The following is a 15,114-nucleotide window of genomic DNA, read 5'->3' on the forward strand; positions in this document are numbered from 1 at the left end:
TCTAAGTTAGGAAGTTAAGAAGCAACCAGATCAAATAGGTATAAAGTAATTTATATTCTCTTTGATGAGATAGTGCAGATAGTGCAATAAAGAAGCAGAAGCCTCAGCTAGTGAAAGTCTTTGAGCTGAGTAGCTATAGCCAGCACCTAGCTGAAAATCACATAAATATCACATGGAAAGAATTTCAGTTCATACACAAACTTTGCAAGTACACTTTTTTCTAGAGAAAATGTTATTTGTGTTTGCACATATATATGTATGCATCAAAAGCTCAAAAATAACTCCTTTTATTGATAATTAACTAACATTTGTCAGTGCAAAACAGAACACAATTTTCTAATTACATTATCTTTGAAGAGATACTCTATATAGGCAAAAATAGCACATACCTGATTTATAAGTAAAAAATTAGAATATTCTTCATGTAAAACACATATATATATCTGCCTAACACTTCATGCATACTCAGTCTAAGGAAAATGTTATTAGTAAGCATTGAAAACAAATAAAATCATGTATATAATGTCATAAAATTCCACAATTATCTTTAGGTAGCAAACAAAATTGTTCTTGTTAGTTTTTCAACCTCGGAGATATACTAGATTCCTTTCACTACTATAATAAGTTATCATAAAATCAATTGTTCTAAATGATTAAATCTTACTCATGTATAGCTCTGAAAGTGAGAAGTATGAAATGAAATTTGTGCTTATTTGTTGGACCATCAGAGAAGTAACTGTTGCCAAAATCTTCCAGCTCCTGGTAGTTGTTTAATAGTGTCATCACTCCAGTACCTACTTTCATCACCAGATGGCCTTTGTTTTGACTTTGGTATTCTAGTCAGCTTTTTATAAAGACACTTGTGATTATATTGCACTTAACTCATATCTAAGGCTAATTCTCACTTCCTACAGTCCTTAACTGAATCACATCTGCATAGTGATTTTTACTGTGTAAAATAAGATGTCTATTGATTCCAAGGGTGAGAACATGGACATATCTGACAGCTATTATGCTGTCTAGCAAAAATATATACACTCTTAATTTTAAAGATCACTTTGATAGAAACAGCTATTTTTTATCATTCTTTTTCTTTCATAAGAGAATCCTGTTGACACATTGACACATACAACAAATGCTTAAATTGCAGCTTCAGTTGTTACATTCTCATTGAGTAACTCCAGGTGACTTTTTCAAAAAGTGACCATTTTGCTGTGTTACATGCTCTCAAGACTGATTTTCTTTCTGTTTAACAAAGCCTATTAGTCCGTGTAGTGATTACACTTGTGATCATGGGACAACAGACATGCCACAAATCATTCGGCAACATTTCATGACATGTTTGCTTGTAGCAAATGTGTAAAAACTCTGCCAACTGTCATTTGAGGGTAGAGGCAGGAGATGCACCTAAGCATCTTATAATGTGAAAGACTGTTCTTAATAGCAAAGAATTATCCAATAATTGTTAATGTAACTGTAGGTAGAAAAAAAACACTATAGAGAACTTTGGGAAGCACACCTTACTGAGGACATTATTATTTTGAATAGTGGTACATAGACCAGTAGTGTAGTTAGATGTTTCTCTCTTGCTTAGATGTTTCTCTCTTGCTCTCCTGTTCCCAAATACCTGGCAGCCATTTCCCAAATAATTGACTTGGAAGCTTAATATAAATTATATAACTACACGGTCAATAGCTCAGGCTTATTATTAACTAGCTCTTACGTTTTAAGTTAACCAATAATCCTTATTTCTGCTCTGCCACATGGTGGTACCTTTATTAGCTTGGAACGTTCATCTCCTGCTTCCTCTGGGTCTGGCTGGCAACTAACTCCTGACTCTGCCCATCTCCTTTCTAGCATTCTCAGTTTAGCTTTCCTGCCTTACTTTTTCCTGTTCAGTTATTGGACAGTCAGTTTCTTTATTAAACCAATCACAGTGACAAATCTTCACAGTGTACAAAAGGATTATTCCACACCACAGTAGCTTTTGTAACATTTAGGATATTGGTCTCTTTCTAACCTCCTTACATGATCCCAATGTAGACTGAGAACCGAGAAACAATTGGTGTTGGTCAATACCCAGTATTCTGATCTCCAAAACTTATACAGGTGCAGATAGAGAGTTTTACTGGGAAAAAAAGATTTTTTTGCCATATTCAACAATATTCATAGATCTTGAATAAGCACGCAGTCACTTTTTCATCAAATTTGCATTGTTTCCTCAATGTATTGAAATTCTAACACAGAGAAATGTGGTAAGGGTCAGCAGATTTATTCACCTATCAGTTAAACATATTGGCAAAAAGAACTCACAAAGCAGGGCAAATTCAGTCAGTTAGGGTCATGTTTGCTGCCCAGAAGAATGAGGTTGGAATGCATTTGCTTTTCTTCCCTGGCTTTGTCATATGTCTCATCCAATCTGCTGATTTCACAGTTCCAAAAGTTTCTTTGATATGAGTGTTTGCAGCTGAATTACAGTGGAGGCCATGCTGAATACCAAAAGCATAAGTAAGCTACATTAGAAAAGTGAAAATGAAAATGGTGTGCTGTTTTTATTTATGTTTCCTATTCTTGTGCACAATGCACTTATCATTTTAGTTGGTCAGTTTCATCCATTTACTGGATTTTTTTCTGTCACTGAATAAGTATTAGTTGTATTGAATTTTTGAGAAGTTTTTGGCAGTGTATAAAATATTTCAGTTTCTTCAGTAGTTCCCAGCAACTTAAACTTTGAATTATTATGCATAATTAATTCAGATAAAACTATAGCTATCAAGCACACCTATAACTTTTTTAGTGGCTTATAATGATAAATATAATGCAATCTCACTCAAGGCATATATATTTAATGGTGAGTGTATATGATTATGTTTGTTTTTCACAATAATCCTCTGACTTGGAGCCTCTTTACCTGCCCATTTTGCAGATAATGGAAGTGAGATATGACAATGATAAACATTACTACTTTGTACATCGTCCCACCAACAGTAATGTTAAACTGGCATATTTATTCAGATGTGTCTCTATAGAAAAGCATCAGCTAATGTTGGGGATTTTCTCAGCTACAGTAGAATATATTAAACAACTTTGATTTTGCAGAAGAGGATCCTATAAATTCAGCTTTGTAATTGCAGACTCGCCCTATGAAGGTACATCACAGTCACCATTCCATTCCATCATTGGGAGAAAGTTTTAGTGTCTCAGAAAAATATTTAGTTGCTGTGGCAGTTGTTGATGTTGATGTTGACATGGAAAATTACTTTTCATACATCTATGAAATTTCTCTCATTGATCTGTATTTTGTGTTTAATTTGTGTGTGCGTACACGTGTGTGCAGAGGCATGTGTGTGTGGTGTGTACACACTGGTGCAGAGGTGTGTGTGTGTATGTGTACACATTGGGACAGAGGCGTGTGTGTGTGTGTGTGTGTGTGTGTGTGTGTGTGTGTGTGTGTGTGTACGTACATGTGGGTGCAGAGGTGTGCGTGTTTGTGTTTTCATTTTAAATGTGTGTTTTGGCATACCCAATTAAGATTATAGAAACCATCTTGATTCTTATAAAACCATTCTTTGGGACAGCTCGATACTCAGAATTTTTTCTAAGGAAAACTTTAAAGTGGGACACACATACACAATCATACACAGTCACACCACACATATACACAAAAACATTAAAAGCAAACATGACAGTTAGGAAGCAGGAATTGCAGATGCATGTCAGCTGGCAGAGTGCTTACCTCCAATACACAAAGGCTTAGGTCCTATCTCTGGCCTGCATGACAACAAAACCGAACAACATAACAATAAAAGGCTACAATGGGCCTGAAAGAAATAAAGGGGAGGAGAGACATGAGGCAGAAGGGTCCCTAGTTGAGAAAAAGAAAGAAATATGTGGGTTTGTGATGCAGATGAGAGACAGTAGTGGAAAGCGAATGTGAGAATATGATCACAGTGCATTGCATACAAGAGTAAAACTGTTAAAAATGAAAAATATAGGGTTTGGAAAAACAGTTAGGATCTTTTCTCAGTCTGATATTTTGAGTTATTTCATAGACTCATGTAGCTATTGCAGGAATTTGCTTTCTTGTGGCTTTAAAAAATGTTTAGTTGTTTTTCCTTGATCTGCCTGTGTGTGCATGCTTGTGCCACAGTGCTTGCGTACAGTTCAGGGAACCTCTTTTGAGTTAGTTTTCCCTTTCTAGGGATACCACCAAGTCCATCAGGCTTTGCAGCAACTACCTTTACCCACCGAGCTATGCCACCAGTCTTTCTGCATCTTAAACAAATGAGTTCTTTGAGAACTTCACAACTTCTTTCAGATCCAATTTTTCCACACCCACGAAACTTTTTATCCCTCTTTCCCCACCATTCAATTCCAATTTGTGGTGTCTATATATTTTTTGATGGATGGCTTTTCACTGGAGCGTGGTTGACTTACCAGGGACTACAATCTTAATAAAATTAACTCCTCCCTCTCTTAGAAGCTATCAATTGCTAAATCTCCTTGCTAAGGGTAGGAGACATAACTGTGATCATTTTATTTCTATATACATGTGAATGTGTGTTTAATATTTGTCAAAATATTGGTCAAATTTTCTTGTTAGAAAAGAATATTTCTCATGACTAATTTTGGATAGTATGCCTTCTAGTAACTTGCAATTGGAGAGTCTGGAAAGAGTGTCTACTTTCCCTCTCTACAGGAAGTCAAGCTCACAACTTTAACATTCACTGCTTTATGTAAATGAACACATGGAAAATACACTTTATCTGTGGCATGCACAAATGGATACTTAATTTTCTTAGGAGACTGAAAATGTAGTTACTTTAATCTTGAGTATAGTAATGCCAAAATGTTAAGGATTAAATAAAATGTAGAGGATCGTTTTTAGCATAGCTAATTATTACATTAGGAGGAAACAGGAAAAGAGCATTTAAATATGTCTACAGTTAAGTGTCATTATTAAATAATCACTTTAAAGACAATGATTTTGTTTAATCCTTGCCAGACTTAGAAGTAGGTGTTTGTAGCTCAGTATGCTGACAAAACGGGTAAGGATGAACTAAGCATTGCCAGTCTGTATACCAGTGCTAAGAGAAAATTTGAACTTACAACTATGAGCTAGCTTGCTTATCCTAATGTAAAATTAGGACTTGATCCGTATACAGTTCTTTCTCATTCCTAAATTTCTTCTCTCAACGTGGACTAAAACAAACAAATGCAGCTTCTCTACATTTTACCAGTAAATTACCTTTCTATTAATCTCCTTGTACTTTTCCGCTTGTAAAGAAACGCATTCCAGCTCCGCAACACTAACGTCTTTCTACTTTCTAATTTCACTGACTTTTTCTGGCCTTGTTCACTCTCTGCCTCTATTTTCCATGAATGTCTTGGTCTTACCCATACTTAATTATAGACACACCCCAACTTCTGTACTTGCAGATATGTGTTTCCTATCCCTCACCAAGTACACAGAAAAATGAAATGGATTTTCAACTAACATTTCTTAATCAAGCCCAAATGAGTCAAATAAAATGAATGGGCATTATCACAAGGACCTTTTTAACCCTGAAGCTCCTTGTGCCCTCCTAATGGTGCCATTATTTTTTTGATGAATTTATTGTCCCAAACCCATCTATATTCAGCCTTACTCTCTGTTGACCCCTTTTGCCTGTCTCATAAATATGGGCAGGACCCTGTATTGAAAGTATACAATTCCTCCTAATCTATTTTTTATTCCTTTTAACATAATTCATATATTTAAGACCAGCTATGATTATAATGTTACTATCTTCCATCACTCTACTAAACCTTGGGATAATATATTTAGTTAAATATATGGAAATTTTAACAGGAGCGTCCTTAGGCTATTTAATTTATTATAGTCCAAATATAATTTTACAGAATGTCTTGTTGCTATTGTGTAAATTTTCCATATATTTCCAATATAAAAAACATGGTCTCATAATAATCATCATTTGTGTCACCATCTTATATTTTTTGCTCTTAACTGTCACTCTCTTAAGGTTGATTCTCTCTCTCTCTCTTTTTGTCACTACTTGAAAAACTCTTTTCTTCAACCTCACCATATGGTTTAGAAAATAATTCAGATCATTCTCTGAGAAGATGTCTTGGATAATATAGAACAAAACCCCAAGTTCTGTCATACTTGAGACTGATATTTTTAACTCCTCTCCTCATAGTCCAAAGCTCAATTTACCAGTGAAATTTGCAAGTTTTATTAGTTATGTTTCTCATTGCTGGAACAAAGTATCTTGCAAAAGCAACCTTAGGAAAGAAGGGTGCTTTAAGGCTCTCAGGTTGAGGGTGTGTCGAGACAAAGTATGGGAGTAGGAGTGGGAAGCAGCTGGCTACAATGTACTGTTCGTTAAGAAGCAGAAGGCAATTAATGTTTCTTCTCTCTTTTCCCCATTATCTTCAGTCTAGGATCACAGCTCATAGAATGTTACCATCTACATTTCTTGTTGTTCACCTCTCTGGTTTACTGTATCCTAGAAATAGTCTCATAGGCATGGACAGAGGTTTGTCTCCCAGCTGATTCTTAGATCCTGTCAAGTTGATAATCATTGTTAACTTTCACTACATCATTTTTAGATGCTGTCTATGGTTGCTACAACAAATTACTACCAAAGTTAGTCCCTTTAAACACCCTCTGTTTTTGGTGGAGAAATTTCCCTGAAATGGGGTCTGATATAACCAAGAAAGACAGTGAACTACTCATGATCTTCCAGTCCCCACCTCTCTCTCTCTCTCTCTCTTTCTCTCTCTCTCTCTCTCTCTCTCTCTCTCTCTCTCTCTCTCTCTCTCTCTCTCTCTCTCTCTCTCTCTCTCTCTCTCTTTGGTTTTTCGAGACAGGGTTTCTCTGTGTAGCTTTTCGCCTTTCCTGGAACTCGATAGGTAGCCCAGGCTGGCCTCGAACTCACAAAGATCTGCCTGCCTCTGCCTCCTGAGTGCTGGGATTAAAGGCGTGCGCCACCACCGCCCGGCTATAGTCCCCACCTCTCAAGTACTGGGATTATTGCAGGGAAACACTTTTATTTTTACAGTTCTACAGTTCAGGAGTCCAAAATAAGTCTTGACAGTTTTAGATCAGAATGATGGCATACCTGTATTTCTTCTGGAAAAGATGAAGGGGAAACTGTTTCCCTATCTTTTCTAGTTTTTAAGGCCCTGAGTAATCTTTGGCACATGGTCATTCCAAAATCTGTCTTTGGGTTCTATAATCATATTTTCTTCTTCTGATTCTGTTTCTACAATCCTTTTTCTTAGAGAGTCTGTAGTTTCTTCAGATATGCCTGAATGATCATCTTCCACCTTAAAATGCTAAAATTAACTATACCTCTATATTTCCTTTACTATGTAAGGTAAATTAGTAACGCCTTTGAGTGTGTACAGGTTTTTTTGGGAGGGTGGGAGGAAATTATTCAACTTACTAGATCAATAGTTTTGCTTATTTTTTATCCTAAGCTACAAACTCCCTTTCCCTGAGAGTGTCTCTCCTCATCCTTCATAAAATTTTATTACTTTTAAAGCACTTCCCTATGGCTTTACCACACCCAACTAGAAGTGAAATTAATAGGTTTTTCCATCTACTCCCTCAGTACATCATACTCACCATATGGCAATAGGACCAGTATAATTAAATAGGTAAGCATTTGTCTTCTTTATTGCCCTCTTTATTAGACATCCTTCTACTGTCCTTGGAGCAGCATCTTGTAAGTAGTTTATCCTCACTATGTGTTATCAAATGACAAATTTGAATGAGAAAAGTGAACTGCAGATAATATCAATGGCATTCATTCATTTGTTCTTTTTATTCAGTTATAATTCTTTGGTCATTGGAAATGAAAACTGAATAAAACACATATCACTAAGTCTACAAAATATAAAATAAGTCAATGAATAAGCAAATGGTATCAAATAGGATGCAAAACGAGCTGGATGGAAGAGTATGTTAATGGACAATAAGGGAGATTAACCAAAGAGAGCATATGTTATTTACTTCAAATAACAAAGCTGATGCATGGAAAATCATGGATAATAACCCAGGCTGACTTGATGCTCTTACCTATTGTGATATACTCATTTTGCCTATGATTAAATTCTGGTGTACAGGAAGCCAAGAGATGGATGTTATCCTTAACAGAGAAGAGATGAGTAAATTTACATATATTCAACCAGAAACTGAAGCCATTTAAAATTGATTCACTCATTGTCATCATTAATCTGAATTGTCAATGTGGCACACAATAGCATCATCAAAGAGGAGAAACCTTCACTGAGGACTTGGATAGGTTATGTTTATCTGTGGGCATGTCTGTAAAGGATTATCTTGATTATTAAGTAATAAAAGATGGAGGACCCCATGCTCAGACACTCCTGGGATGTATTTTTTAAAGCTCTCTAAGTATAAATGTTTTAGTGAGCCAGAGAGTGAGCTAGCAAGTACCATTCCTGCTTTGTTCTCCCCTCTGGGATCCTACTTTGAGTTCTGGCTCATCTTCCATCAGTGATGGATTGTAATGCAGAAATATAAACCAAACAAATTCCATTATTTTCTCTTCCCTAAGTTGCTAAGGGTATTTTATCACAGCAGCAGAAAGGAAATAGAGCAGAAAATTGTACCAGGAATGTGGGTGTTGCCATGATGAACCTGGCCATGTTCCTTTTTATGCTTTTGGAATATTTTATTACAGGATTGTGTAAGACTTTTGAGCTTTGGGCTGTGAAAGCTATTGAATGCACAGAGATTAATGAGCTGCAGTGAAATCTTGGAAGATAATGTGGACTGTGAAGGCCTGGCTTGTGATTTTTCAGAAGGGAATAAGGACTTAATTACAAACTGGACTAGGGGCCATTTATGTGATATTTTAAGTAAGATTTTTTGTGAGCTTGTCATACTGGAGCTGAAGAATCAGCTCTGATTAACAATTGATTGGCATCATTGAGGTGAAATTTTCTGTGAATAGGAATGCGTTTACTCAGATTAGGCACACAAAAGCTGTGGTTCAAGGAAGCTATGTACACATTTTAAGTTCGAAGCTGAGCTTGGCAACATCAAAAACAGTCAGTCACATATTTTGGTTTTTGAAGGCATGAAAATTACAGGATTAAACAGGTCATAAAAAGAAGGTGATGCTTGGCATTTGTGGCAGTTTTGAAGTTCCTTCAGAGATGCCACTAGTAAAGGTGAAGCCTCAGTTTTAGCAAATGTTTCAGGATCTTGGAGATGCCAAGGAACATGAGAGGCCCACCACCAACAGCAACACATATGGAGTGGAGTCAGCTTGAGGCTTTACAAGACACATGGTCTGTGCTGTGGATAGCAAAGTTGGAGAGTCTAGCTCCTCAAGCCCTCTGGAATCCCTAAGATCATGAGTGAATCCCTGATGACAGATATTAAGCTAAATTGCTGAACTTCTTTGTTTTGCTTAAGTGTGATTGCTGTATGTTACAGTTCTTCCTTTTTTAGAATAAGAAAATATATATGACTTGCTTTTGGTTTTATAGGACCCTCACAGCTGGGAGATTTGAACCTTTAAAGTCACTGAACTTTTAAAGTTTTGGAATTTTTAAAGAGCGTGGGACATTCAGAGTTGGAATGTGTTTTATATTATACTCATATGAGATCTTGAGAACAAGAAGAAAAGGTTTAATAGTCACATATTTCTGTGTCATATTGACAAGGAGTAGAGTGTTCTGGCTAGTCTTGATTATTAATTTAATGAATCCAAGTGTCATCCAAAAGGAGAAGTCATAATTAAGGGACTGTCTATATAAAGTTTATATGAACTTTTGAGTGAGCCCATGAACAGCATTTCTTTATGATTTCTGCCTTTGGTTCCTACCTTGTCTTCCCCCAATGATGGATTGTGAATTGCAAATATAAACAAAGTTAAACACTTTCATTGTCTCATTGTTTCTAGTCTTTTTTTTTTATCATAGTAACAGAAAGGAAACTAGAACACTCAAAATCTGAGCTTTAGTATAACAATAAGAAAAAAAAGGATGTCAGTAAATATTCATATAGTAACATCATTTTCATGATTTCCGTTTTTATAGTTATAATACCACATTCATCTGTGCTCCAAAACTATAAACTATTAAATCCCATAAATCAACAATTTACAAGTTCCAAATTGCATGCTATTCTGAGTGGTTGACGAAATTTCATGCTGTCGCCCGGCGGTGGTGGCGCATGCCTTTAATCCCAGTACTCAGGAGGCAGAGGCAGGCGTATCTCTGTGAGTTTGAGGCCAGCCTGGTCTACAAAGTGAGTTCCAGGGAAGGCGCAAAACTACACAGTGAAACCCTGTCTTGAAAAACCAAAAAAAAAAAAAAAAAAAACAAAGGAAAGAAAGAAAAATTTCATGCTGTCATGTTCTACCTAACCTGAAATGTGAATAATTCCTCTGTTCATTGTATTTATGTTGTATATGCCATATGCCACTCACCTTTTAGCTATTTTATAGTCATGATTCTCATTAGATAGATTGTGTTGGAATCACACTACTTGAAAGCAAGTAACTGTTGTTTTTTACTCTTTTGGGGGTCCCACCACCCAGCTCCCATATGAATACATGGATGGAGGCTTTTTCTTACTTATGAATGCCTGGTGTTAGCTTGGCTTGTTGCTAGCCAGCTTTTCTTAAATTATCCCAGCTACCTTTTGCCTCTGGGCTTTTACCTTTTCTTACTTCTGTGTATCTTACTTTTACCCTGTGGCTGGTTGTGTAGCTGGGTGGCTGGCCCCTGGATTCCTCTTCTTTCTCTGACCCCTTTTCCCCCCAGATTTCTCCTATTTATCCTCTCTGCCTGACAGCCCCACCTATTTCTCTCTCCTGCCTCCCTATTGGCTGTTCAGCTCTTTATTAGACCATCAGGTGTTTTAGATGGGCATAGTAACACAGCATCTCAGAGTTAAACAAATATAACATAAATAAAAGTAACACACCTTAAAATAATATTCTGCAACAAGTAACCTTTAATTAGTAGCCTAATTCTATGCAACAATGTTTGTAGCATTCAACTCACTTTATTTCATCATTTGGCAAGGTGTCATCCAATCATCACAACAGGTGTGAGTACAATTCAACTAAGTATTGAGATAGAGAAGATATAAAACATGTCATAGCATATATTATGATTTTTATCAACATGCTGTTGCATCTAATTTATAAATTGCAATCAATTGTGGGTAAATATGGCAGCAAAACAAAGTATACACAGGTCTTTGTACTATTTATGCTTTTAAGCATTAAATGAAGGTCTTGGATCTTATTCCTTCCTGATAAAGGAGACTATTAGTTATACTTTCATTACTATTTCTGGGTAAGAATTTTAATTTTGCTGGCACCACAGCAAGTCATGGATATCTATACTTGGTCATATTTAATCTATCTTTTCAGTTTAAGATACAATAAAATTTCTCAAAGACATTTGTAGAGATTATTATAGATTGACTAAGACATTAAGCCTATGAAACGCATATAAATCTTTTTTTTCCTTATACACAGTTTAAAGAGATTCAATTAAGGATCATGATGTTACAAAATTGATGCTTTCTAAACCAATTTGAATTTAAGAAATAGAATTGCAAACTAGGCTGTGTGTCTCATAGAAATGAAATGGGTAAGAAAATAGTATTTTAACAAGAATAAAGTAACATAATATTTAAACTGAGAGGGCTTGCACTTTACATTTGGATCCTGGCGTTTCTTGGGCAGCACACGTTAAACTCCCATTGAGAAAGGAACTGATTCTTGCTGCTATCCTGAAGGCTGAAGATACCAACTTTTAAGATTTCTTGCAGCTCTAGTTAGTGTGGTGGCTGGGAAATGGGACTTGGATTCTAAGAATGCATGACTTAGTCTTGCAATGAAATGTGGCATTTACTTGGATATGCCTGATGAATTGGCTCTTTGGAAGAGCTGTATTTATCTATTTACATGAACTCTAGGTCTTCGCTTTAAAAAAATGCCATCATCATGTAAATGCATTGAAGTGTTAAAACAGCTTATTCTTGGTGCTATATTTTAGTTTTCTGATATAATGATTATGATGCACCAAGGGAATGGATTTTGATTTTGATTTATAAGGTGGAGTATATTTTAGCAGACTTTTGTTAATGTAATTGAATTAATTATTTAAAAATTATTCAGATACTTGAGGCGGTGAGAGAGCAAAAAAAGTAACTGTCAAACTGCAATTTCAGCTTTCTCATATTTAATAAACCCATAGTGATAGACAGATGGCTATGAGCAGTCTTCAAATGTCTTGCAAAGAAATTTGTGCTGTCATGGGCCTACAATATATGTGAACTGTGTTCTGACTTGCTACTTTTCAAATTCAGTCCTGAAGTGCTCAACTCTACTATTTTCATCTTGTAATAAAAAGGAAAAGGAACAGTAAATTGGTGTGTTCCAAAGACTTCTAGGAGAATGAACAGATGTTGGTCCAAGAGCACAAACTTGCCCCTGTAATTGGATAAATTTTAGGTATCTGATATACAGCTATAAAAGGCAACTATATCAGGAGATAGATGTGTTAACTTACTTGATGGTGATAACCATTTCATAATTTATGTGCGTACCGAAGTAACATATTATATGCCATAAGTATACACAATCTGTCAATTTTCTCTTTGTAAAATTAGAAAAGGGATGACATCTTGGGAGAAGTAAATGTATATTCATTAATTTAAAAGGAAATATTTTGCCTTTTGTAAATTCAAACAGTATGCTAATGTCTTAGTAACCTGAACAAACCTTTATAATAGATAACATAATCTTTGTATCTTTTATTGACACTGTACTTTCTATCAATCAATATAGGCAAATGCCTTACATTTTTTTCCTGAAGTATGTTTTTCAGGTTTTTACAAGATGGTTATAATATCACAGATCTTTAGAGATATACAATTGATACAATTTTGTTTGTAAAGAAAATCACCGAATAGACCACAGTGTGTTGCTGCAGCAGACATTTTAAAATGTTGGTTTCAGTAATGTTTATTAAAATAAATTGCAAGCAAAATGAGTAGATTGTTTTCGATATTTAAAGCAAAGTGGGATCTCCACGTTTAGAGAAATTCTAAACCTTGAGTGAACATATGATCTGAAATCATCCTGAAAAGCATATGGAAACATAATTTGGACATTACTGATTTTGATTTAACTTACAAAGTACAATTTGTTGAAAAATGTAATGCAGATCCTGTTTATGGCATTCTTTCCTTATGAGTAATTCATTGCTTCAAATATATATGACAAAAAGGTGCATAAGAGTACATAAAGGTACTTTAGTTCCTACCTAAAATGCCACCACTAGGAAGGCTAAAGCTAGAGGGTGTCATGAGGTCAAGGTTCGTCAAAAATATGTGGCACAATTCTATCTATCCAGAAACAGATGCACACAAAATACTTATATTGCATTACTAAATCTTTTAAATTATGTTTTCCTTCTTATCTTTCCTTTAAGGAACGGCCTTTAAGAGCTGGAAGATGAAAGCTCCGATTCCGCATTTGATTCTCTTATATGCTACTTTCACTCAGAGTCTGAAGGTTGTGACCAAAAGAGGTTCTGGTAAGAAGTGCCTCTTTTAGTTTTCATTATTTTTATCATGGAAAGTGACTGCAACCTGTACACATGTGTTATTTGTGAGAGGTTGAGAAGTATTAGGAATCCATTTTATGTAAGTATTGTTGGTATACAGGGAAAGAGTGAAGAATATTAATAGGCAATTGTAAAAGTGCTAGTATATGAAAATTAATGTGGCTTATCTTGTATATTACCATGAATTTGAAACTTAAATAGGTCCTATAACAAAAGTTTGCATTTAGATTCCATTAAACAATGTGATTTTTTTAATGTTCTCTTACAGAGCATCATTGTTTTATGGAACATTACTGTGGATTATTTCACCTTACTTCTTAATAGTATTATTTCCTTATTAACTATGTCGATAGTGAATTCTTTTAAGGCTTGTACTTCAGCTGTTTTGCTGAATTACTTAGAAGGATTTAAAGTAAAAATAGTGTCATTTAAGAAAATGATGTGGCATTTACCCTAATGTTTTTTTTTTTTCAAAAAAAAGAGTATAATGGCAATGAAATGTGATGGTGATCCAATTATTGTTGAAACCCAGACTGTTTACCTGTTATTAGGCACCATTAGTGTCCAGTTGTCTCTTCATAATTGGAGTTAAGGAATCATATAACGCCCAATTGAATACATATTGAGGTGAAGTTCTGTCTAGTAAGCTATTGGTATGATTTATCATTGCCATTTTCCAACTTCACATGGGATTATTTTAGTTCAGAAGGAATAGCTTTTAGGCATAAAGGAAGAATAGAGGAATTGAGTTGAAATGCTCCAACTAGAGTGTGTTCTTTCTGAGGTCTCAAGAGACAAAAACAAAGATTGAGGTGAGTCTCAAAAGGTTGCAGTGTTGTGCCACCATGATTTGGATAGTATAGCATCTGCCTTGTGTTGATGAGAAAGTGGAAACTGCCCCATGTAGAGGAAGTGAACAGCATTTCTGCTTTCAGGAACCCCCTTCTGTAGATAAAGTTTGGGGAGCAATTGGGAAAGGATTTATGTGTGGGTTCACTGCAAAGTTGTTTTACTGAGCCTATTAGTGACCCTAGAACATTTTGATGATGCTACTTTTCAATGTCATTGCTGTGATTGTGGGAAATGTAGAAAAATAGTGTTTGTAGTTTTGCACTTTATTTTATTTATTTTTTTTGTGGACATGTTTAAATGCAAGAAAATAATAAGCTGAGATTGATTGTTGATTAAATCTTAAAAGCTTCATTTTCCTTGTTATTATAGCTCATTACATAAAATATGCTTTTTCAGTTCTTTCTGCATATGTCAGTTGTATGATTTATTGAAATGCAAATGTGACCTTTTCTCATCAGAAAATAGTGGTGACAGGTCTATTCTATATAAGTTCTGCTTACCAGCAAGAATTTCTTTGTTTTTTAATCTATGTTTGAGAAATATGGAGCAGAACTAGAAATGTGGGAAAACTAGACAATTCATATCTCTTGCTCTAGACACAGAGAAATCTTAATGACTTGTTTCAAACGT

General features: G+C 35.3%; 1 protein-coding gene across 1 annotated transcript in view; it reads left to right on the forward strand.

Moving 5' to 3' along the window:
* Positions 1–15,114, forward strand: part of Il1rapl1 (interleukin 1 receptor accessory protein like 1) — a 1,285,879-nt gene that overhangs the window by 165,357 nt on the left and 1,105,408 nt on the right. The window contains exon 2 of the mRNA XM_016006057.3: positions 13,498–13,602. Within this exon, the coding sequence (XP_015861543.2) occupies positions 13,521–13,602 (82 nt within the window). The 5' untranslated portion in view covers positions 13,498–13,520. The remainder of the gene's footprint in view (positions 1–13,497; positions 13,603–15,114) is intronic.

Source organism: Peromyscus maniculatus, chromosome X (genome assembly GCF_049852395.1).
Source record: "Peromyscus maniculatus bairdii isolate BWxNUB_F1_BW_parent chromosome X, HU_Pman_BW_mat_3.1, whole genome shotgun sequence".
In the NCBI taxonomy this organism is placed as follows: Eukaryota; Metazoa; Chordata; class Mammalia; order Rodentia; family Cricetidae; genus Peromyscus; species Peromyscus maniculatus.